General features: G+C 40.2%; 1 protein-coding gene across 1 annotated transcript in view; it reads right to left on the bottom strand.

Moving 5' to 3' along the window:
* Positions 1–15,211: 15,211 nt before the first annotated feature.
* The window catches only part of usp38 (ubiquitin specific peptidase 38), a 35,214-nt gene continuing 24,653 nt past the window's right edge, over positions 15,212–25,772 (bottom strand). Inside the window, exons 10-11 of the mRNA XM_072584137.1 lie at positions 21,590–22,958; positions 15,212–16,728 (exon numbers count right to left, since the gene is read on the bottom strand). Coding sequence (XP_072440238.1) covers positions 16,564–16,728; positions 21,590–22,958 — 1,534 coding nt within the window. The 3' untranslated portion in view covers positions 15,212–16,563. The remainder of the gene's footprint in view (positions 16,729–21,589; positions 22,959–25,772) is intronic.

The following is a 25,772-nucleotide window of genomic DNA, read 5'->3' as shown; positions in this document are numbered from 1 at the left end:
AGATTACTTACAAAAATAGGCGGGAGGACATGTGCATTGAGAACTTAGGTATCTACAAAGGGATATAGAAAAGTTAAATGAATTGACAAAAAATTGGCAGAAAGCATTTAATATAGGAACCTGTGAGGTCATGCACTTTGGTGGGAAAAATCAAAAGGCGGACTATTAAGGGAGATTCCAGGAAAGGGCAACAAAGCTGAATAGGTAATTTACATTCATCTTCATTACAGAGGATATATGTAATTTCAAAAACAATGATAAATCAGGAATTGAATGGGTGGAGAACTCAGGCAAATCTCAATCACCAGACAAGTGGTGCAGAGTAAAAGTTGGAGCTGTGGATTAACAAGTGCTTGGGATCAGATAAACTTTATCTCGAGTCTTTGAAAGATGTCACGAGTGAGATGGTTCTAATTTTCCAAAACACCCTTTATTCAGGGATGTTTGCATTAGTTTGAAAGATAGTGAATATAACTCATTTACTGAAAAGGGGAAATAGAAAGAAGGGAGTTAACATTTGTCATAGGAAAATGTTGAAAGTTTTTTTGAAAAAATCAGAGTAAGGTACTTGAATACATTCAATGTAATCTGGCAAAGTAGCGTGGTTTTGCAACAGGGAAATTATATTTGACCAATGTATTTAAGTTCTTTGAAGATGTGCTGTGGATAACAGAGAACAAATGGATATACTGTATTTAGGTTTCCAAAAGGCATTTATTAAGATGTCATATTGAAGGTTTTCTCAAAGTAAAAGTTCAAGGTCCAGAGGGTAGCATATTGACATGGATAGAATATTGCTTGGCTAACAAGAAGCAGAGAGTAGGCACATAAATGAGTCCTTGTCAGGTTGGCAAGATATAATGAGTGTCAAGAGTGTGATGCTGGCACAACATCCGAGGAGCAGGAGAATCGACATTTAAGGCATAAGCCCTTCATTAGGAATGTGGCTTGTGGGTCAGGGGGCTGTAAGTCAAATGGGAGGCGGGGGTGGACTGAGGAGAAGGCAGCTGAGAATGCATTAGGTAAATGAAAGTGGGGAAGAAGGTGATAGGTTGGGGCGTGTGGAGCAGATAGATGGGAAAGACAAGAGGGTGGGGCCGATTTGGAGGCTTGGGACTGGGATAAAGTGGGGGGGAAGGGGAAAATGAGGAAATTGGTGAAATCCACATTAATCCCATATGGTTCCAGGGTTCCAAGGCAAACGTTGAGGCGTTCTTTCTCCAGGCGTCGGGTGGTTATGAGTTGGTGATGGAGGATTCCTTCCCCCCCCACTTATCCTAGTCTCCTCAATCGTGAAACCCTAAACACCTGACGCCTGGAGGAAGAATGCCTCAACTTCTGCCTCGGGAGCCTGCAAATACAAGGCACTAATGTGGATTTCACCAGTATTCTCATTTCCCCTCCCCCCATCTTATCCCAGTCCCAAGTCTCTAACTCGGCACTGTCCTTTTTGACCTGTCCATTGTCTTTCCATTTATCTGCTCCACCTCCTCTCTGACCTATCACATTCTCAGCTACCTTCCCCTAAGCCGCCCCCCCCCCCCCCCTCCCATTTATCTCTCTGCCCCCTGGCCCACAAGCCTCATTCCTGAAGAAGGGCTTATTCCCGAAATGTGAATTCTCCTGCTCCTTGGATGCTGCCTGACCAGCTGTGCTTTTCCAGCACCACATTATTGACTCTGTTCTCCAGTATCTGCTGTCCTCACTTTCTTCAAGATATAACGAGTGGTGTGTCTCAGGGATCAGTATATAGATCTCAACTGTTTAGAATTCAGGTAAGTTACTTTGTTGAAGTAATTGAAGGTAAATTGACAGGTTTGCTGATGACTCAAAGATAGGTAGGGAAGTAAGTTGTGAAGAGACAGAAGGATTGTACAAAAATATGTTAAATATATTGGCAAAAATGTAGCAAATGCAGTGTAATGTGGGAAAATGTGAAATAGACCATTTTATTGGGAAGATAAAAAGAAGTATGTTATTGAATTAGGAAAAATTGTAGAGCTCTACCATGCAGAGGGAAAGAGTGTAGCCAGAGTGGCCTGAATCATAAAAGCTTAGAATAGAGGTATACCAAGTTATTTGGAAAGCTAAGAATTTTATAATTTATCACAAGTAGAATTGAATACAAAAGTAGGGAGGTTATGCTTCATTTATACAAGGCATCTGGATTACTGTATTCGGTATTGGTCACCTTATTTAAGGAAGGACATAAGTGCATTGGGGCCACTTGAGAGATTTACTCAACTATTACCTGGAAAGAGTGCAGTGTCTTAAGAGGAAAGATCGGACAAGCTATGCCTGTATCTCCAGAGTTTAAAAGAGTAAAAGATGACATTGAAAGTTGCATCACAGTTGGATATGGTGGTTAAGAAGGCATTTAGCAAGCTTGTCGTCATTGCTCAGACCATTGAGTATAAGAGTTGAGACATCATGTTGAGGTTGTGCAGACATTGATGAGGTCACATTTGGAGTACTGTGTACAATTCTGGTCACCCTGTTATAGAAAGGATATTATTAAATTTGAGCAGATTCAGAAATTTACAAGGATATTGCCAGGACCGGAGAGTCTGAGTTTTACGAGGAGAGGCTGGATAGGCTGGGACTTTTTTTCACTGGAGCATGGGAGGTTGAGGTGACCTTGTAGAGGTTTCTAAAATCGTAATAGTTAAGATGAATAGCAAAGATCTTTTCCCTTGGGAAAGGGAGTTCAAAACAAGAAGGCATATTTTTAAGGTGTGAAGAGAAGGATTTAAAAGGGATGTGCGGGACAACTTTCACACAGAGGGTGGTTTGTATGTGGAATGAACTACCAGAGGAAGTGGGAGGTGCAGGTGCAATTACAACAAGACACTTGGACAGATACATGAATTGGAGAGGTATATAAGGATATGGGCCAAATGCAGGCAAGTGGGAGTAGTTTAGTTTGGGAAACTTGGTTAGCATGGACAATTTGGACCAAAGGGTCTGTTTCCATGCTGTATGACTCTGACTCTGAAAGATCCTGATGAAGTTTGACAGTGTAGCTGTTGAGAGGGTGTTTCTTTTGGGAGACTTTACATCTAGGAAGTCACTGTTGAAAAGTCAGAGATCTCCCATTTAGGGCTGAATTTAGGTGTTAGTCTGGTGAAGTAACAAAACAAGACTACTCACATGTCTAAGAGCAGAAATAGCATACATAGATGAACCCACAAAGAGAGGGTTAGATCTAAGACCTGCAGTCCTGCCACATAGAGCCCTGAATGGTGGTGGAGTATCAAACAGCTATCAGAAGGAGGAGGAAGCTTTACAAATATCCCACCTTTAATTATAGGGGAGTCCAGCACATCAGTGCAAGTACAAGGCAGAAGTATTTACAACCACCATCAGCTAGAGATGCCAAGCAGATGATCCAGCTCAGTAAAACAAAACAAAGAATTGCAAATGAAAGAAATCTGAAACAAAAACAAAGTGTTGGAGAAACTCAGCAGGTCTGGCAGCATCTGTGGAGAGAAAACCAGAGCTCTCTGCACACTTGCTGTCAGACCTGCTGAATTTCTCTTCTCCAGCACTTTGTGTTTTTGATTCATTTCAGTGTACACCTGAGATTACTAACATCTGAGTACTGGATACTGCAAAGTCTATGACATCATTTCATCAATGAAATTAAAGATTTCTGCTCAGAACTAGTCACACCACATCGCTTAAGCTAATTGCTCGGATTTGTTTTAATGGAATCACATGCCTGGGTTAAGTTGCAAGGTGGCAAGGGGACAGGTGAGTGAAGCAATGTTCAGGGTGTGTCAGGGTGGGCAGGGTTTATCAGGTCCTGCAGGGATAGGGAGGGTGGGTCCTGGGTCACCAAGTCCAGAGGCAGGGGGTTGATTCGGGTCTGTCTGAGGGATGGGATTGGATGGTTGGGTCTGACAGCAACCGATTTGAGTTGAATTGGGTCTGGCATGAGAAGAGGCTGGTCCAGGTTAAGTGTAGTGGGGGGAGTGAGTCAGGTCAGGTTTCTAGGGAGGAGGGATGTCAGTATTCAGGTCAGTTCTGACAGGATGAATGGGTTGGGTCATGTTCAGTGAGAGAGGAGGAATGCAGGGTACAGGGAACTGGGTCCAGGAACTGGAAGGGTTGAGAAGGTCCATCAGGGAGTGGAGATGTTTACGGGTCAGATCCAGCAGAAGAAGGGCTTGGTTGCAGGTCAGCACCATCGGGGGAGGGTTTGGTCATGGGTCAGGACCATTGGGGAGGAGTTGGTTATGGGTCATTTCCTACAGAGGATGGGGTTGTTTGTTGGTGGAATTGGCTGTTGGAGGGTCAAGTCCAATCCAACTGCAGGGGAATGGTTGGTTGGATCTCAAATTTATTGGTTCAGTCCCAATGAGGGGCTGCATGAGGGGTAGTGTTCTGAGGTAGTATATGTGGTCTGGGCTAGTGTAGTTTGGGATGGGTGAGGTATGAATGTAACCAGTTTAATTGTTACACAGGAGACAAACTATTTATTTAATAATCCCACTTCACCTGAGAAGCCATTTTAATTAATTCCGTCAGAACCATCCAAAGTGTCCAACTTAAATGGAGACTTTTTGGAGGGATCCTAGCCTTGAGTAATTCCCAGTGGAAAATTCTATTTTCCATGCAATGTTTTCAGAGTGTGCTACGATTCCACAGGGTCCCAATGCTGAACTCCCATTAATATTGGCATAACAATGTCTGGCCAGTGGAAAATCTGTCCCCAAGTTATAGCTGTGAGGCCAATTGCAAACACTGGTATGAATATGGGGATGATGAATGTGATTTTAGATTAGAGTGGTGCTGGTAAAGCACAGCAGCTCAGGCAGCATCTGAGGGACAGGAAAATTGACATTTTGGGCAAAAGCCCTTCATCAAGAATAGAGGCAGAGTGCCTGCTCAGCACTGTCCCCATGACTTGTCCTACCTGCCTATCTTCCTTTCCACCTATCCACTCCACTCTCCTCTCTGACCTATCACCTTCATCTCCTCCCCCACTCACCTATTGTACTCTATGCTACTTTCTCCCACCCCAACCCTCCTCTCATTTATCTCTCCACCCTGCAGCTTCACTGCCTCTATTCCTGATGAAGAGCTTCTGCCCAAAATGTCGATTTTCCTGCTCCTCGGATGCTGCCTGAACTGTTGTGCTTTACCAGCACCACTGTAAGGTAGAATCTGGTTTCCAGCATCTGCAGTCCTTGTTTTTACTATGATGGTGAATATGATACTTGAGAACAACAGAGAATTCTTGTCAAAAGAAAAAAAAAACTCCTTGACCTTGAAATGAGGCAGGTAAACCTGTTGTTACACTTTGGGACTTAAGAGCCATTTGCTGTGAAAAGGCATAACCTTACCACCAGAGGAGCATTGAATGCTGTGTTTTGAAGTAATCAGCATGGTGGGACGTAGTAGCTTCTCCAATGGTCATGAAAAGACCAGTTGAGCTAAAGAAGACAGCAGTTGCAGGAAAAAAACTTCTAGGAAAATTTCCTCCATGTGTAGGGTCCTGAGGTATAACTAAACATCATTGGAGACCAAATTAGCACGACAAACAGAAATTTGTTTTTCTGAAACTTTCTTTGGGGATTTGGATAATCAGAAGGAAATCATCAATAAGTCTTTTTTGATTGAGGCTCAACAAGTTTATCTCGAGTTAAATTAAGTAACATAATCAGCTCTAAGGAACTGAAGCAGAGGGATTTCTGAATTATGCTTTTGTGGAAAAAATTAAAGGAATGGAACGCCAGACTATATTACAGCCTCAACATTTTAAAAACTGTCCACATTGCAGGAAAAAAAATGTATTGCTGATTCTTTATCTAAGTTTTTTTAATTATCCGATAACTAGACATAACTATTATTTAACTGTAAAGAGTGAATGACTGTGTGTGGATTTGCCTTAATTTTAAAAATATTTTTGCTTGGTTACATTTTGCAATGAAACATATATTTTAAAACAGTATTCCATTTCTCTGAGGGTAGAGATGTTTCATTCATAACATTTTTTGAGGATTTACATTTTAAGAATTTTGGACAGTGGTTCACTTGGACTGCTAATTACAAAGAGTCATTACAAAGAGCTTGGGACGTTTTTTTAAGTTTTGGAAGCCATGGCTTAAGCTAATTGCTTAAACTTGTTTACTTGAAATCACATACCTAGATTGATGGCTTGTTTTGGATATTGTTTGGATCTACTGAAGAAGACCAGTTACCCAGCTCATCCGCTACCTGTCTGAGAAAACCCTTTGGTAAAGTCCAGTGTTAGAAGTGAGAAAACTGATACAGTGGTTCTCCTGAAACACATGAAATTTTGACTATGGGTGAACAAACTGAATTTGCAAAGATTCCAGTGGTAAGTGCTTGCATTTCATGAAAGCTGTTATTGTGTGCTAAGATGCTGACTAACAATTGTTTAATTAATCAATTTATTCAAAAGAATAGGAACCAGCATGGAGCATCTTGTGGTGAGTTGACAATGTCCCTACTTCGAGGCGAGAAGTTTTGGTTCAAATTCCACCTGCCCTGGAGTTGTCATAAAGTGTCCAAACATTTGATTAAAAATAATTAGAAATGGCTTGGTCCATCTAAGAATTCTTTATATGGAATTCCTCCCTTTTTCCACTGGGGATCTGGGGTGGAATGCTGCATGCAGCAATATTCATGCAACAGTGACATGGGCAGTAAATGACCACATTATGTGTGTCACACTTAGCTGTGTGCTGACGTCATTCCCAGCATTGACTTCCAGTTTTGCAAGTTGCTGCCATCCAAGGACCTAGGAGGTCTGTGCAGAGGAAAACAAAATTCAAGAAAACATAGATCACAACATATGCCAGGGTCTGGGTGGGAAAGGCAGGTGATGTAGGTGAATGTAGATGGGTTGGGAGGGGACTTGGGGGATTGTGAATCCTATGGGGTTAACAGGATGTACTACTAGGAAAGGGATATGGATGTTTGGTGACTCATCAACGTGGTCAAGTTGGAATGCCCGTGTTCACTCGGGTGCACTGTGGAGTTTCACAGATGGTGCAGACACACGGGATGCCAGTTGTTCAGTGGAATCCATTGAGTGGCAAGTTGTCCCAGGAAGGGCATGAGTTAAGAACTAGGAAATTGGATGTAAGTGATGCCACAGCGGCGAGTGACATTCCATGCGTGTCTCTCTGCCTCTGTCTCTGTCTTCAGATAGCTAATTCATTTACATCCTCAGCAAATTTTGGTTGTATCAGCCCTGTTTTTAAAAAAATGTTAGAATCACAATTTAGAAGTGTTGAAGTAATTTGGGGTTCTGAGCTGTGGTCGTGCTAATTTAAAGGGGCTGCTTTTCTGTATTTTATTGTACTTCAGCCCTATAATCCAGATCTATGGGCATTCTGTGCAAAGAGGGGAAGGCAAATTGAAGAACCTCCTCTTGAACCTGTTCTTGTGTGTGGCCAAGGTGGCCATCAACAGGTCCATGCAGTGGGCAGTGGAGGTGTCATCATCCCCAACTGTCTGTCCCTCTTCCATGGTTACATCAATGCAGGGATGTCCGTGGAGTGGTAGCATATGGACTCCATTATCACAGTACAGACATGTCATGATTGTGTGGACCACCCCCCTACCCCCACTGCTCCTCTCACAGTGCATCATCACCTTCAGAAATGACAACTTAATTTAAGTTTTAATTAGTTTCTGTTTTCATTTTGTAAGTTTGTTTCACCTTGTTTCAGTATACCACCAACAGAAGAACTAGGAGCAGGAGTAGGTAACTCAACCCATAGAGCACGGTCTGCATTCAATGTAATTATGGCTGATCTTATTTTCACTTCAACACCAATTTCCTGCCTGCTGTCTGGAACCTTTCAACCTATTACTTATTAAAAATGTATTTCCTCCTTAAATTCTTTCAATCCCTCAGCATCAACTGTACTCTGGAGTAGTCAATTCCTCAAATACACAAGCCATTGAGAGAAATAATTTCTCATGATCTTTTGTTTTAAATCTGCCAACCCTTTTCCTAAAATTATGCCCCCTCATTCTAGATTGTCCCTCAAAGAAAGACAACTGCTGTACATCTACTTTGTCAATCCCCTTTAATTCTTATATACTTCATTTAGATTTCCTCTCACTTTTTTCAAACTTTAGCAACTATAGGTCAAAACTGCTCAGGTGGTTTAACTAGTTTATTTATTTAAAAGCATAGAAAAGAATTGTTAGCATTGACCTGCCCCGACCACAGGTGGTTGGTAGCCAGAGCCCAATACAAAAAAGAAAACCCTGTTACCAATCTAAACATTAGATTGTATTCAAAACAATGATATGGGCACATACTCTATGTCAATATTGTTTATTAAAACCTTGGTATTCAATTCATATTCTCTCCAAATAAAATGCTTGAGTGGCCCATGTATCCCTATGTACAAATATGGGTTTCCTTGCCTCACTTGGAGTAGGATGTGACTTTTCTTTTGGAGAAGAATTCTTCATAACAATCAGATCTTTTTCATCTCTCACCACCTCCCTCCTCCCCAAAAAAAAGCAATTTATTTTACATGGATTTATTGTTGCAGATAAAGACATAGCTTTGCCTGTCGAGCTGTTGATCTAAGTACTTTTGCTTCACTGACATGTTGTATCCTTATAAATCCTACAGCCTTATCCCATAACTTCCAGCAATCAGTGTCAATGTGTCCTTTCTTGTTGTAATGGAAGCATGCTCACTTTCAAGCATGACTCCTATTCTCAGTATTCTCTTTTCTAGACTGACTGAATGGGATCCCATCATCTTCTCAGATTTTGTGGGGGTGTGTGAAAAAAGGTTGCCCTTGGGTAAAGGCTTTTGAATAATATGATTGATAAGGTTGGCACAGTTGGGAAGGAGAGATCACATCCAGAGTGAGCCCCAACCTGATTAAGTATGCAATTTGGAGACAGCATGGTAGTTCAGCAGAGGGGAAGAGTAAGTTTTTGCTTGCTTTTTTTGGCTCATATTTTTCAAGATGTTTTTTTAAACAGGATAAATTGAAGCCCAGGATCAGGGACACAGCACAAAAGAGTGACATCACAAGTAAACCATAAGTTCATCGGTTGGTGATAGCTACTAATTTAACTATTTGTTTTAGGTTACTTTCACATTGAAGAAAAAAAGGGGAAATATTTACATGCTACAAACTAAAAGACCAGTTTTTGTCATTTACATAAATGATTTGGATGTGAGCATAAGAGGTACAGTTAGTAAGTTTGCAGATGACACCAAAGTTGGAGGTGTAGTGGACAGTGAAGAAGGTTACCTCAAATTACAACAGGATCTTGACCAGATGGGTCAATGGACTGAGAAGTGGCAGAGGGAGTTTAATTCAGATAAATACTAGGTGCTGCATTTTGGGAAAGCAAATCTTAGCAGGACTCATACACCTAATGGTAAGGTCCTAGGGAGTGTTGCTGAACAAAGAGACCTTGGAGTGCAGGTTCATAGTTCCTTGAAAGTGGAGTCGCAAGTAGGTAGGATAGTGAAAAAAGCGTTTGGTATGCTTTCTTTTATTGGTCAGAGTATTGAGTACTGGAGTTGGGAGGTCACGTTGCGGCTGTATAGGACATTGGTTAGGCCTTTGTTGGAATATTGTGTGCAATTCTGGTCTCCTCCCTATCGGAAAGATGTTGTGAAACTTGAAAGAGTTCAGGAAAGATTTACAAGGATGTTGCCAAGGTTGGAGGATTTGATCTATAGGGAGAGGCTAAACAGGCTGGGTCTGTTTTCCCTGGAGCATCAGAGTTTGAGGGGTGACCTTATAAAGGTTTACAAAATTATGAGGGGCATGGATAGGATAAATAGACCAAAGTCTTTTCCCTGGGGTCGGGGAGTCCAGAACTAGAGGTTTAGGGTGAGAGGGGAAAGATATAAAAGAGACCTAAGAGGCAACTTTTTCACCCCGAGGGTGGTACGTGTATGGAATGAGCTGCCAGAGGAAATGGTGGTACAATTGCAACATTTAAAAGGCATTTGGATGGGTATATGAATAGGAAGGGTTTGGAGGGATATGGGCCAGGTGCTGGCAGGTGGGATTAGATTGGGTTGGGATATCTGGTCGGCGTGGAGACAGGTTGGACCGAAAGGTCCGTTTTCATGCTGTACATCTCTATGACTCTATGTTTGTATGACATTTTTAAAAATCAGATTAAGACCTAAGTAATTAAGATAGAAATGAAGAAACAGGTGATGTGTTATAACTACATGACATGGAGCTGGTGGATCCTGTGGTGGTTCAGAGACACCACATATGTAGCACATGTTGGTTGCTTGAGGAACTTAGCTAAGAATTGATAAGCTGGAGTCGACATTTCACAAACTGAGATTCACTGGGAGCGGGAAGAGTTACCTGGATGCTGTTTCAGGAGGCAGTCACACCCCTTAGATTAACTGCTGCGAAGTCATCAGGGACAGGAGGGTGTGACTCTGAATGATGCAAGTAGAGGGATCCAGGAGCTAATGCTGGAACTTAAGCTTGTTTAAATTTAAAATTCTTGCTACCTGTGAGGATGACAGTGAGAGCTGTATGCAGAATGAGCAAACTGACCATAGCACTGTGGTACAGGGAGCCATTCAAGGCAGGGGAGAAAAGAGAAATGTAGTTGTAATAGGAAATAGTATAGTCAGAAGAGCATATACTGTTCTCTGTGGCCAGGATTGAGAGTCCCAAAAACTGTGTTGCCTGCAAGGTGCCCAGGTTCAATACATCTGTGGGTGGCACGGTGGCACAGTGGTTAGCACTGCTGCCTCACAGCGCCAGTGACCCGGGTTCAATTCCCACCTCAGGCGACTGACTGTGTGGAGTTTGCACGTTCTCCCCGTGTCTGCGTGGGTTTCCTCCGGGTGCTCCGGTTTCCTCCCACAGTCACAAAGATGTGCAGTTCAGGTGAACTGGCCATGCTAAATTGCCCGTAGTGTTAGGTAAGGAGTAAGGTAGGAGTATGGGTGGGTTGCGCTTCAGCAGGGCGGTGTGGACTTGTTGGGCCGAAGGGCCTGTTTCCACACTGTAAGTAATCTAATCTAATCTAATCTCATCTGGGCTGCAGAGGAATTTGGAGAGGAAGAGGAAAGATTCAGTTGTTGTGGTCCACATAGGTACCAATGATATAGGTAGGAAGAGAAAATATGCTGAAGGAATATGAGCAGCTAGGGGATAAAAGTAAGAAGCAAAACACACACTAATTTCTGGATTACTGCATTTGTGATTAGCAAATTAGTATAGGGGCAACAAGATTAAAAGGTAAACATGTGGCTCACAGATTGGTGTGGAAGAAACAGGTTTGAATTCATGGTACATTGGTGCCAGTACAGAGGAAGGAGGGAGCTGTTCTGATGGAATGGACTGCACTCGAATCATGCTGGGATCGGACTACTGGCGAATCATGTTACTAAGATTATGGTTAGGGCTTTAAACTAGATAGTGGTGGGCGAGAGTTCACTTGCATGGAAAATTGTGCTAAAAGATAAAGGCTGGAGGAATGGACTCAGCAGATGTTATTAAAGTTTCCAGAACAAATCAAAGGACAGAGCGTATGGAAAGGGTCAGGAATCTAACTTTAGACAAAACAGATGGCTCCCTGTACCACAGTGCTATGGTCAATTTGCTCATCCTCCATAAAGTTCTCATTCTCATTCACACAGGGAGCAAGAATTTTAAATTTAGACAAGTACACGGATGAAAAAAGTGGCAGTTAACACAGGACTGATGGTGTTGTACTTAAATACATGCAGTATATAAAACAAGGTAAATGAGATGGTAGCACAGATTGAAATTGTCAGGTATGATGTTGTGGATACCATAGACACCTGGCTGCAAGGAGATCAGGGCTGGGAAATAAATATCCAAGGGTTCACATCCTATTGAAAGAACAGGCAGATGGGCAGAAGGGGAGAGGTTTCCTTGTTAGTAAGAAATTAAAATAAATTTATAACAAGAAGTGATATAAAGTCAAAAGGTGTAGAATCTGTGTGGGTAGCATTGAGGAACCACAAAGTAAAATAAGACCCTGAAGGGAGTTGTGTACAGACTTTCTTGTTGTAGTCAGGATGCGGGGCAGAAAATAAATCAGGAGATAGAAAAGGCATGTGAGAAAGGCACTATTTCAATATTCATGGGGTCGTCAATATGCAGCTGGATTAGGAAAGTCAGGTTGATAGCGAATCTCAAGAAAAGAAATTTGTGGAATGTCTGTGAAATGCATTTTTTTGGAGCAGCTTGTGGTAGAGCCCAGTTACAATTCTGGATTTGTTGATGTTAATGGGGCAGACTTAATTAAGGAGCTGGAGGTTTAGGAACCCCTAAAGAGCAGTCACCATAATATGTCGGCATTCACCCTGCAGTCTGAGAGGGAGAAGCTTGAATCAGATGTAATGGTTTCACCATAAAGGTAATTACAAAGACATGAGGGAGGAGCTGGCTGGAGTTAATTGCAAGGGGTCCTAGCAGGGAAGATGGTAGAGCAGCAAGGGCAGGGGTTTCTCGGGGCAATTTGGGAGGCACAGCAGAAATTCATTCCAAGGAAGAAGAAACATACTATGGGACAATGAGACAACCATGGCTAACAAGGGAAGTCAGGGACAGCACAAAAAGCAAAAGAAAAAGCATACAATGTTGTAAAGATTATTGGGAAGCCTTCAAAAACCAGCAGAGAATAACTGACGGGGTTCCAGTGGAAGTTTACAAGAATGGTCCTGGGGATGAAGGGCTTGTCATTATAAGGTGTGGTTGAGGACTCTGCATCTGTATTTGATGGAGTTTTACAAGATGGAGTGGGGGGCGGGGGGACCTGATTGAAACTTATAAGCCTGGATAGAATGGACATGGGGAAGATATTTTGCACCAGTAGGAGAGACTTGGACCCAAGGGTACAGTCTTAGAATGAAGGGACATCCCTTTCGAACTGAGAGAAGGTGGAATTTCTTCAGCCAGAGAGTGGTCAATCTGTGAAACTCATTGCCACAGAGGGCTATGGAGGTCAAGTCATTGAGTGTATTTAATACAGAGATCGATTTTTGTTGTGAAGCAAATCAAATGTTACGGGGAGAAGGCAGGACAAAGGGGCTGAAAAACATCAGCCAGAATCAAATGCTGGAGAAGGCTTGATGGGCCAAATAGCCTAATTCAGCTCTTATTTCTTATCGCCTTCCAGAGGAAGTGCATTATCATCAGCTCCCTTGGCTGCTTGTCTAGCATTTGAAGCCTTTTGATTCTCCTTGTGTGCCCTTACATATGTAGGTAGTGAATTTTTAAGAGTTTTCAAGATTTATTTCCCTGAGAATTTTGATTTTGGCCTCTACTCAAAGGGATAAGTTCCAATGTTTGGCCCCTTGTGCACACATTGTCCTGGGATCTGCTGGACGGCAGAAGGAACCATAGAACTGGTGTGCAATAGAAGGTAATATTCCACACCCATCCACCTTTGTGTTCACCCCAGCCTGGGCTTAAAAATTCAGCCCAGAACCTGTTTGCACCTAGTATAAGTCAGGGAAGTTTTGGGAATGGGTTCAGTGTGAAAATCAGTGAGTTTTGATTTATTACAAGTTATAAGTAAGCTAATTGGCGATTGTATAAACCGTCATTGAAATATTCAATAGTAATACCATTGGGTATAGCGGATATCTGAGAATGACCACAAATAGTATTTTCAGCAGCCATTGGCTACTGGTGGAATCACTGTTCCTCCGATGTCTGGCTTCCCCTCTTCTAATCTCTCCATATTCAAACTCTTCCCTTCCATACTGCTGGCTTGCCTTCTCACCTGCTCCCAGATGTCTTCCTTGCCCTCTGAAATTTGCACACAATTTCATAATGATGAAAATTACTTAACAACAGGGACTAATCCTTTACAACATTTGTATAAAAAAATCGTACTAGCTATAATATGAGCATGTGTCATCTGGTCAGAATATCCCATCATCAAACCGCTCGGAATTTCCCCAAAGTTTGCAAGCCTCATTGTTGGCAGTGGATTTGTTGAAATTCACAATTACTATAATCCGTTCTTATTTTAAATGACAATAGTTGTTCAGTCTTAGTGATTTGTGACACAGTTGTGTTTGATGCAGTATCTTATAATTACAGTGCTGTCATCTTCCAGGAAGTAGTGAGTTAAGTTGCTTTGAGAGGACATCTTCCGATTGTTTGGTATAATAATTGCTAGGTGGCTCCCCCTGGTGTTTCTAGAAAATGCACACAATGATAGTACATGTATTTGGGAGCAATTTTCAACCACCTCACAAAAAAAGTCTGATTTTTATCATTTTTTTCCCTTGTTCCAAATGTAATTATGATAATGTTTGTTTGATTTTAATTTAAAATCATACTTAATTTCTGCATCACTCCTCAGTTACAGAGCACAACTTACCTTCATCTCTAGAACACAACCTGTTTTCCCTCATCTGCTCCTGAAAGAAGCCTCTGTTACTTTCTAGTCTAATGCTCTCCTGGCTAACCTCCTATCTTGTGCTCATTCAAAAATTGGCTGTCTACCTTTCAGCGACTAGGAGAAAGTGAGGACTGCAGATGCTGGACAGTCAGAGTCGAAATGTGTGGTACTGGAAAAACATAGCAGGTCAGGTAGCATTCCTGAATGGTTTATGCCAGAAACGACGACTCTCCTGTTCCTTGAATGCTGCCTGACCTGCTGTGCTTTTCCAGCGCCACACTTTGACACTGTCTATGTTTCAACTCAATCTAAATGTTATTCACCTATCACCCATGTGTTTGCTATCCTGGCAGAAATGGTCTGACAAAATCCCTGCTCCTCCCTCTCTCTGTAATTCCTCCTAATCTTAATAACACAAGATTTCTGAATTTCTCCAATTCTAGCTTGCTGTAAATCCTGAAATATTAATGGCTCCATCATTGGCAGCTTTAATTTAAACTGCCTTTGTCCTCAGCTCTGTACTTCCAATCCCACCCCCAACTCCTTCTTTAAGACACTTTTTAATACAGCCCTTCTGTCAAGAGTCACAATTACTCATTACTTTTCAAAGTTTAATAACTGTAAAACTTCTGTATCACTGCTGTTGTTTAGTTATTACTATTAGTGATAAATTAAATTTGCTTAGCAGGTAAAATAAAGTCACAATCATGTATCACATTAACTTGGCATTTGCCAAAACCAAAGATTAGGGCATGTGATAAATTCAGTAGACTGTCAGAAAGACTCATTTATGGGAAAAAATTGGGAAGATGAAGCCTGAAGACAATTGTAACGAGCATTATGCTTTATTGTCAAAGCCCTACAATACAAAATGGGCTCAACAAAAAAACGTACATATTATTTTGAAGATAAAGATTTTACAAAAAAAAACACTAAGGAAAAAGGAAAACAACTTTTAGAGCTTTAAAAATAAGCCAAAAATGCATATAAAATAGAATGAAAAGTTTTGTTGCTTGCAATTGATATTTGATACCAATTAAAGGAAAACTCAACGATCACTGATTATTACTAGTCCCTAGATCAAGTTGGAAATAGTTACTAAAATAGTGTTCAAATGTTTTGAAACATCCGAATGTATAAGCAGTGCACTTCTAAATTAAAAATAAATAATTTAGTGAAAAACTGATATTGAATAACCAGTAAGTTGTCTCTTTCCCCCAGTCATATTTCCTATACATTTAAATATTTATAAATATTCAGTTTTACAATAGGTTCTTAGTTAGCATTGTAGTCCACCCAATGCTAGAACAATTCTCAACACATTCATAAGTTTGACAATGTTTGGAATTATTCAGTAGTTAATGTGTTAGCCATGAGCAAACATAGGAACAAATGTTTTTGTTAGCCTTTTATATTTAGTATACATGTGCAATAAACCTTAGATCTCTTCAAGTGATGGCAGGGTTGGTTTAACATGTTAAGTTACATCTATGACAAAAATATAAGCAATTCTCCTCCCTCTCTCAAGGATATGCATTTTCAAAACAATCTTGAAAATATAACTTTTAAATTCTTGGATCCTAATTGTACCTTGTCTATACAGATCAAGGCACACATGCATAAACACACACACAAAAAAAAGAGCAAAAATGGCTACCAAATCTGTGACAAACACTACTCCCTGAAATTGCAAGATGTTGTTTACACAATGAAAGATAACATCAATGAAATGCAATAATAGAAATTTGGCAATTTAAAATCCAGGTTTTGAATAGTTATGGGTTTGAAAATTTCACTTAATGTATTTACAGCCTTTATACAAATACACATTAAATGCTGAATATCTTATTTACAAAATTCATTCAAACATGCAAATATAATCAGGTTAGATTCAACTGTAAGGTTAAGAAACCTACAAACATTAAAAACTATTGCAATCATTAATATTTTTGAATCTTTTCTCCCTATTTTAAGAATTAGCAAGGATATAGAGTCAAGCCATTTTTTTTCAAAATGCCAAACAGGCTGTTAACCAAAGAACAGTTGGAAGCATCCTTGATGCTTCATCAATAAATTCTGCTCTGTAGAGTGACTTGATGAACACGTTACATGTAGTCCCCATTCAACAGAAGGAAGGGGAGAGAAAAAAAACAAGTTGGTCTTGTAGAAGGAGTCTCAGAAGACAAGCCGGCTAATAGTATTAAAGCCACCATTTCCTCCTCCTCCACCACTTGGGCCACAACTCCCTGGTGGGTCACTGTCATCAAAACCGCGTGGACGAAATGAACATGTAGTGGAGGATGCTTGCAATGCTCTGGTACGGGCATTTAGCTCTTGTTCCTGTGGGAAGGAAAATAAAAAGTGAATTTCTATTTATCTCCAACAGCACTTTAACAACTATAATTACAGAGATCAATGTTTTGCCAACTAGCTTTCCAAAACAGTGGTTAGAGAGATAACCAGTGCTAAGCAGTAAATGCCAAACAGCCCACAAGAGAAGGCCCCAAACTTTTATTACATATTGGACTAAAAAAAAGTAACAGCTCGCACAAAACATGGGTTATTACATGCTCGTAAAGGAGACAAGGTCCTCAGTGCCCATTACCTTATTATTAGCTGGCAGTTTTACTTCTGTACATTTTATGGAATCAATTACTGAAATATGCTTTGTGAAGCTGAAGGAGTGCATAGATTGAAATTGTCTATATTTTAAATGAGGCTGTGGAGCAGTTCAGCACAGCTAAAGTTTACATTGGGCATTCTAAAATGATTTAAAGGGGTAGGGAAAAAAAGTAAACATGTAATGTGAAAAAAGATGAAAAGGGAAAGTGATTAAAAGCGGGAGGGAGAGAGACTAGCACACAGGATCCATACAGAGGACCACTGAAAACAAAAATGAACGATAGAAAAATACAGCCTTCGGTCCAATTCGTCCACGCCGACCAGATATCCTAAACTGACTTGGTCTCATTTACTAGCATTTGGCCCACATCTCACTAAACCTTTGCTGTTCATATTGTAATTATACCCACCATCACCACTTCCTCTGGCAGCAAACATTGCTGTAAACATTCCTTTAAGTCTTTGGAGTCAGTGAGGACTGAAGATGCTGGAGAGTCTGAATCGATAAAATGTGGTGCTAGAAAAAGCACAGCAGATCAGGCAGCATCCAAGGAGCAGGAGAATCAATGTTTCGGGCCAAAATGTTGACTCTACTGCTCTTCTGATGTTGCCTGACCTGCTGTGCCTTTTCCAGTTCCCCACTTTATTGATGCCTTTTAAATCTTTCCCCTCTAACTTTAAATTTATGCCCTCTAGTTTTGGACTCCCCCACTCTGGGAAAAAGACAAAGACATTGTCTACTTATCCTATCCATGCCCCTCATGATTTTAAACCAGAGGTCATCCCTCAGCCCCCAACCCTACTGCGAAAAATGTCCCAGCTTATTCGGCCTTCCTTCTGTAGCTCCAACCTGACAATATCCTTGTCAATCTTTTCTACTCCCTCTCAAGTTTAACATCTTTCCTATAGCAAGGAGACCAGAATTCAATGCATTCTTCTAAAAGTGGCCTAACCAATGTCTTGTATAGCCACAACATGACATCCTAATGCTATAATCAATGCACTGACCAATGAAGGCAAGCATGCCAAATGCCTTCTTCACCACCCTGTTTACCAGTGATTCCACTTTCAAAGATCTGCATCTCCAGATCTTTGTTTAGCAACCCTTACCAGGACCCTCCAGTAACTGTCCTGTCCTGATTTGCCTCACCAAAATGCAACATCTTACATTTTTCTAAATTAAACTCCATCTGCCACTCCTCCGCACATTGGCCCGTCTGATCTAGGAGATAACCTTCTTCACTGTTCACTACACCACCAATTTTGGTGTATCTGCAAACTTACTAGCCATACCTCCTATATTCACATGCAAATAATTTAAACAGATGACAAAAAGCAGCAGACGCAGCACCACTGGTCACAGGCCTCCAGTCCGAAAAGCAACCTTCCACCTCCATCCCATCTTCTACCTTCAATTTGTATCCAATTGACTAAACCAATAAATGCTCAAGTGATCAAATATATAAGAAAGCTTGTATGATGTGGGAGGATAAAATGAACGTTTACAATATGCATTGCGGTCTAAAGGTCAATGGTCCTGATTTTGCCGTAGTAACAAATAGGTTATCAATGTTCATTGTTATTACAGGATAAATCGGATTGTAACTTCTGACATTTAGCATCGAAATCCAGAGGGTGCTATCAGAGATACTTTTCTCCTTCACAGGGTATGCTGTTGAAGACTTCAATTGATTTGGCAATGAATTACACTAACCACGACAAAATAGGAGACACATTGATTAGTTCTGCACACAAAATGGCTAAAATAGTTAGGGATAATGCTGATACATCTAGGATTTAGTTTTTAAGCAACAAAATAAATGATTATTACTCTGAACAACATCTCTGGCCCTGAACATTTAACTTTACAAAAGTATAATCTCATCAGAAATAGCAGATGGAGTTCAATCTGGACAAATGCAAGGTGATGCATTTTGCAAGATCCAATTCAAGAGTGAACTATACAGTAAATGGAAAAGTACTGGGGAAAATTGATTTTAAGAGATCTGGGTGTTCAGTCCATTATTCTCTGAAGGTGGTAACACGGGTCAGTAGAGTGGTCAAGAAGGCATACGGCTTGCTTTCCTTCATCAGACAGGGTACTGAGTACGAGAGCTGGTAGGCCATGTTACAATTGTATCAGACTTTGGTTCAGCCACATTTGGAACACTGCATACAGTTCTGGTCACCACATTACCAAAAGGATGCGGACGCTTTGGAGAGGGTGCAGAAAAGGTTTACGAGGATGTTGCCTGGTATGGAGGATGCTAGCTAGCTATGAGGGAGGTTGAGTAGATTAGGATTATTTTCATTGGAAAGAAGGAGGTTGAGGGGGAACCTGATTGAGATCAGATCATGATTACAAAATCATGAGAGATGTAGACAGGGTGGATAGCAAGAAACCTTTTCACAGAATGGAGGACTCAATTACTAGGGATCATGAATTCAAATGAGGGGAGAAAGATTAGGGGAGATATGTGTAGAAAGTTCGGCACACAGCGGGTGATGGGTGCATGGAACACGTTACCAGCAGAGGTGGTTGGGGCGGGAATGATAGTGTCATTTAAGATGTATCTAGACAGATACGTGAAAGGGGAGGGAGCAAAGGGATACAGATCCTTAGAAAATAGGTGACAGGTTTAGATGGAGGATCTGATTGGTGCAGGCTTGGAGGGCCGAAGGGCCTGTTCCTGTGCTGTAATGTTCCTTGTTCTCATTCTCTCAAGAAAATTAGTATTCCAGATTGTTAAACTTAATGTCTCCTTTAAAACCATCCCTTATCCTAATCTTTATTTTGCAACCTACATTCCATTTCATGCAAATAGTTAATTAATTGCACTTTATATTTCTCATTTGTTACTTCCTGGTTTGAACTCTTGTGGCTGGGAGTGGGGTGGGGTGTCAATTTGATTGGCTGAAGAGATTCTGTTGTTTTACATATGCCAGATGCCCTTAAAAAAATACTGCATTATGAGATGGCAAATTTAATGGAAAATTCTACTGAGAAAGCAACAACAATCTGTGCATGGTTCCATGAATAGTGAACATCAAAAGTCATTCTTGAAACATTAAGTGCCAAATACATGTGCAACACTGGCTGTTTCCAGGACTCCTAATACACTGATTGTCTGGACACTTCAAATTCATTTTTTTATTGCATCTGATTTTGGAAATTTTATTTATGTTTTGGAGTTGCATGATTGCATGCATATTGAGATCAAACCAGAAAGCTTGAGTCCTTAATCGTAACAATACTTTGTGATTTCAAAATTACTGTTCAATGCATTCTCAATTTTTTGAGAGTACATGGACAACTTAGATCAGGCCATGCAGCATCACACCAGATGGGTAGCCCATGCAGATTCTTCAGTGATGCCACTTGAGCTGACCATTTGGAAGTCCACAAAGGATTCATACTGATTTCTGTTCCCCCACTGTGAGAGGGCAATTAGTTTTCAATCACTATCTCTGTGCATCACTGGGTAAAAAACAAAACTCGACAGAGATAAGAGGGAAAAGAGTACTGTTTCTGAACATTCCACAATTGGAAGTTAACAATCCAATATGTACGACCCACCCGCACTCAAATATTGTATAAATTCATCCCCTTGCAGTCATGTGTTAAACTGCAACTGCTTTCTCAACAGTGCCTCCTTGAAGAGTGCAATTCCATCAATGCCAATCACCCTCCAATATTTCACCCAAGTAGCTTTTATTCATTTGTGAGTTTTGATTGTGGAGGATGTCACAATTTTGTTCTCATCTAGTGTCCAGACTTCAAAAGTGACTGCTGGGTGGCAGTCAGGAACTTGATTAGCCTCCCTCCACCTACTAACCCAACTGAAGGCAATTTTGCTTTGTCTATTTATACTACAGGCGAGAACAACACAGACCAGAATTTAGGCTTTCAACCTTCCTTATCTGTATGGTTCATTTCAGAAAATATACTGAGTGATTGGTGAGGAAGGCAAAATTAACAGTTGTACAATAAAATTCAAAGTATTTCAATGGTTCGCAGCAAAACTTGAAAATTTAGAGCTTCTCTGGAACTGAACTTGAATTCAGCTGTGATCAATAGAATGAGACGCTGTTTGGTAATTGTAGGGATAGTGAGTTAACTATTTTGGCCTGTGAAAACCAACCTTCCAATGGCTGCAGGCCTGCAGTACAACAGTGCTTTTCATTTGGCTTTCACTTACTCATTGACTTACTAAACATTTGTTGATATACTGGTTTAATACAGGAAGGGGTACATGAAATGGGAAGGTGTTCTTCTGCTGATTACTCCTGAGAGCACTGATTTTCCAAACACTTCAAATTAATTTTTTTATTGCATCTGATTTTGGAAATGTTATTGATGGTTTGGACTTGGAATTGTATGATTGCATTCATTTTCAGATAAAACCATAAAGCTAACATCCCTGATCATTTCAATACCTCACGATTTCAAAATTACATAATGGAAGTTAGATCCAGGAGTGCTTGCTGCCAATTCTGGGTGCATAAAGTTTGACAGTATTCCCTTTTCACTGCTGAAATCCCACATCTTGATGAGTATCAAAATTCACCAGGAAAATACCTGTAGATAAAGTTTGTTATCCTTAGTAATTGCATCCATGAGTTCCTTCTGCAGTGGTGGCTCTCCATTTACCCACAGTCCATTTACGGCACTTGGATAGATTCCACAATTAGCACCTTGTTTCTTGTAAAACAAGACATATGCCGTATCCTTAGGAAACCTGCTGGTGATGTTTTGAACAGATTGAAAAGATGTAAAAGTCACTCTGCTGTCGTTGAATAGAAACCACTCCTTTGATGTCTCTTTGCAGTTTGGATCATGCCAAATAACTGAAGTGTTGAACTCATCGTTATCTGTTGCACAACCCTGAGGGGGTAGACCGGCAAGGTCAGCCTTATAACATAACTGACCCACAGATCCTGAACTGGTGTTTCTGGCATAGCAGTAATAGTGCCCACTCTCAGATGACATTCCAGAATGCACCACAATAGAAGAGAGGAGATAAGATACTGGCTGTGAATCACTTGAGTCAACTGACCCACAGGACTTCAATTTCTTAGGTAGGTTTTCAGCTGAATCAGAAAGCAAGGGTTGGCTGATTGCTGGTGATTTTAAAGATGTTTTTTCAACTGGTAACTGTAAAACAAGAGGAAGTGCCACATCATCTAGAATTTTGCGTCTTATGTGACTCTTCGAATCATATGAAAATCTCAGGAGGGTCAGAATGAGGTATTCAGGTTCATCAACCACCTGCATAATCTTCTGTGCATTTTGCAAAGAGGCACATTTTTCACAGTAATATTTGTTGTCTCCATTCAAAATTTCAGGGGCCAAGAAATAATTTATTAGATGAGGGACAGACTTAGTTTTGTCATTCTGCTCAATGGATTTATTGCTGTGAACGGTGACCAGTTTATCAGATGGCATGGGCGGGCTACAGGAATCTATGGAAGCAATGGACTGTATTGGAAATTTTTGCAGCATTTCACCAGCCATGTCTAATCCATGTCCAATTTCGTCCACTTGAAGACTATGATTTTCAGGAGGCTCACTGTGAAGTGCATCAGAAACATTTCCAGTACAACATCGAGGTATTGTGCTTTCATAATTGGCTGAGGATAGTGACTGGGTCAATCCAGCCTCTATAACATCTTCAAGGCAAGGTGGAAAGGCTAAAGAAAGGTCAGTGAAGGCCTCCTGTTTCTGAGAAGTGCTCTTACAGTTTAAACAACATATAGTGGTTTGGAGTTTGCCTCCAAACATCTTCTCTATTAGAGTTTTCCCATCCTCAATTCTAGGCAGATCTTCTTCAGAGAGAGGTGATATTTCCTCTGGATTCTCTAGAGATTTGCAATCACGAGTCGAAGTGTTACTGCTTTGTGGGGAGTTGCACTGGAGAATTCTACAAGTTTTTTCTTCTTCATGTAACCTGGATAGTGAAGGATAGGAAACAAAGTGATTTACTGGCTACAAAAACTTTCTACTAAACGTGATTCTGATTTAAGTCTACAAGTCGACTATTGTGCAATACTTTGTTTTTAAAGTGCATTAATTTCTCCCACAATGCAATTTAAAATATGGACAGGTAAATTAGTGTATCTTTCCCAAAGCCCTGGTGAAAGAGAGGAGAGTAAGAATGAAATCATTACGAACAATTCACATGTTCAAGAACTAGAGGATACTGAAAGAAATGTCAAGGGGAACAATGACCAAAAGAAATCCTCATATCTGCTATTATCCATAACTACAGGAGTCATCTGGGATATTTTCCTATGCAAGTAATTTTTTTTAAAAACATCTTAGTTGTACTGAAATAAGTATGTAGAATTATAGTTCATACATTGAGAGAGGGTACCGTTCTGGAATCTGTTCACATGAAAAGGTTGTGCGTTTTAAGTACAGGAAATGTTTACAATTGTCATCATGTAGGGGATCGTGTTCATACATTTCCCATCCTTTTTCCAAATTTTTGGGAAAGCCAAATACATTTCCTGATGGACTACAAATGTACTGTTACACAACTGAACACAAGCCAGCCTAGCAAGATTACTCGCATAAATCAGTGATTGTTTTTAAAGGAAAGATGGAAAATAGGGCTACTTTTGTCTTTACCAACAGATGTTGAAAAAAAAGCTTTATCAACTTATCTTGTTACCTTCAAAATTTATATGCCTGAAGGCCCTGGTCTCTCAATCTTTACTGCTGCTTTAAAGTTGTGCTATCCAGTTTATATTGCTTCTTCTAATTTTTTCTTTCAAAAATGCATCAGTTCATACTTCTGTACATATGGTTCCAAACAACTGTCATTTCCAAACGCCCATAATATTTAATTTTGATGCATGTTCTTTCTGTAAAATTCTGGTCCTTCCAGATGTAGAGATAAAAGCAAACTTACCACTTTATAATCAAACATTCACCAACATTAGTTTGTGAAAGTAGTACTCTATGATCAAGATGCAAACAAAAAATATTATCTCACTGTGTCAAGGTTCTACTTGGCAAGCAACATGAAAAATCAAAGGCTCCTATCCTTCATCAATAGTTGACTTCTCTCAGACGATATAGCTGCACTTAATATCATATATTACAATCATATAAGTAGGATAATAGGCTCAATGCTTGATAACTGAACCAGAAGCTGAAAAATGTGTTGCTGGAAAAGCGCAGCAGGTCAGGCAGCATAAGCACTTCTTCTGAACCAGAAGCTCATGGGTTCAAGCCCCATTGGCGTGACCTTAGCACACTAGGCTGATCCTTAAATACATTGACGAAGCTTTGAAATCTTAGGTGTTTTGTATTTGGGACAAGATTAAGATCTCATATCTGCCTTTTCAAATGGATATACAAGATCCCATGACATTACCTGAACAAGCACAGGGGAGCATTCTCAATGTCCTAATCATTAGTTATCCATCAGCAATCTGGTTACGTATCTATCAATCATGTTTTTAATCCCTAGCAAATTAGATGTCCCATTATAACACAGATCATATTTCAACAGTAATTTCAAAATTGCAAAAATCTTTGGGATGCAATCAAAGATTCACAATGCGAATGTGCTACTTAAATGCTGGCCCATTTTTTTCCCTACCAAACTCTGAATATTAAATATGTTTAAGAAATTCAAAATTAAACATCTGATCTATTCAAGTTAGAAATATGGTTAATTATTTTGTTTAAAGATTGTTGTAAAATTAAGTAATGTTATGTATGGAGGTTAATTCCCGACAGACAGATATAAGAACAACCTGATCTAACCAGCTTCAAATGCTTCATTTCCTCCATTTTATGATCAAGCCAGTTGATTAAATACTAACCAATTCAATGTTCAGCATTCACAACTCTTCCAATAATAAAGTAACACATGTCAGCTGATTGCAAGATGTAACATTGTCTGTACAAAAGAAGATGGTTGCAGTCTTTGGAGGTCAATCAGTTTAGTCCCTATCGCGCTTTTGCTACATGGATTTCTCAGGGTAGTGTCCTAGGCACAACAATTTTCAACTGTTACATCAATAACCTTCCAATGATCAGAAGGTCAGAAAACCTTGTTTGATGGTTGATTCATGTTTAGTGACTTTCATAACTCCTAATCAATGTGTGCAGTAAGACCTGACCAACCTTCAGGCATGGAATGATAAATGCACTAACTGAAAATAGATCAAGACGACAGCTCACCTTCACCTTCTTGGGGCAATTAGGAATGGGACTTTTCAGGCAATGACTAGCTCACATGAAAGAAAGGGCCAAATTAATCTACAATGGCACCAAATTGTCAAACATCATCCCTGTATCTTCACCATTGAGGAGTGGAAAGCAATAACTAGTGACTAGAAGTTTAACTAGACAAACTATATCAACACAGAGTACAGAGGTTAGGTGGTGGTTGATTACCCTGTAACAATGATTAATCTCGGTGACAAGACAGAGTCTTGATGAATTAAAAGATTCAAGACAGGTTGGTGTTTTAGGCTTTCACCTAAAATAGAGGAGACCACAGTGCTAACCTGAATAAAAAGTATACTAAATTGAAAAGTGACTGTATCAGTGTCACTTCCTGCTCTCACCTGGAATCGGAAACATTAATCCATTTTGCTAGCAATTTCCACCTTTCTCTGACACTCTCCTTCCTTTTCGCAACTACTCTGACCCCACTTCTTTGAATAAGCTGTTAAATATTCATTATAAGCCCACCAACTCTCACATTTACCTTTGCTACACTTGCTGACATCCTGTTTCTCTA

This window comes from Chiloscyllium punctatum, chromosome 14, assembly GCF_047496795.1.
Source record: "Chiloscyllium punctatum isolate Juve2018m chromosome 14, sChiPun1.3, whole genome shotgun sequence".
In the NCBI taxonomy this organism is placed as follows: Eukaryota; Metazoa; Chordata; class Chondrichthyes; order Orectolobiformes; family Hemiscylliidae; genus Chiloscyllium; species Chiloscyllium punctatum.
This window is presented reverse-complemented; position numbering and strand designations above follow the sequence as displayed.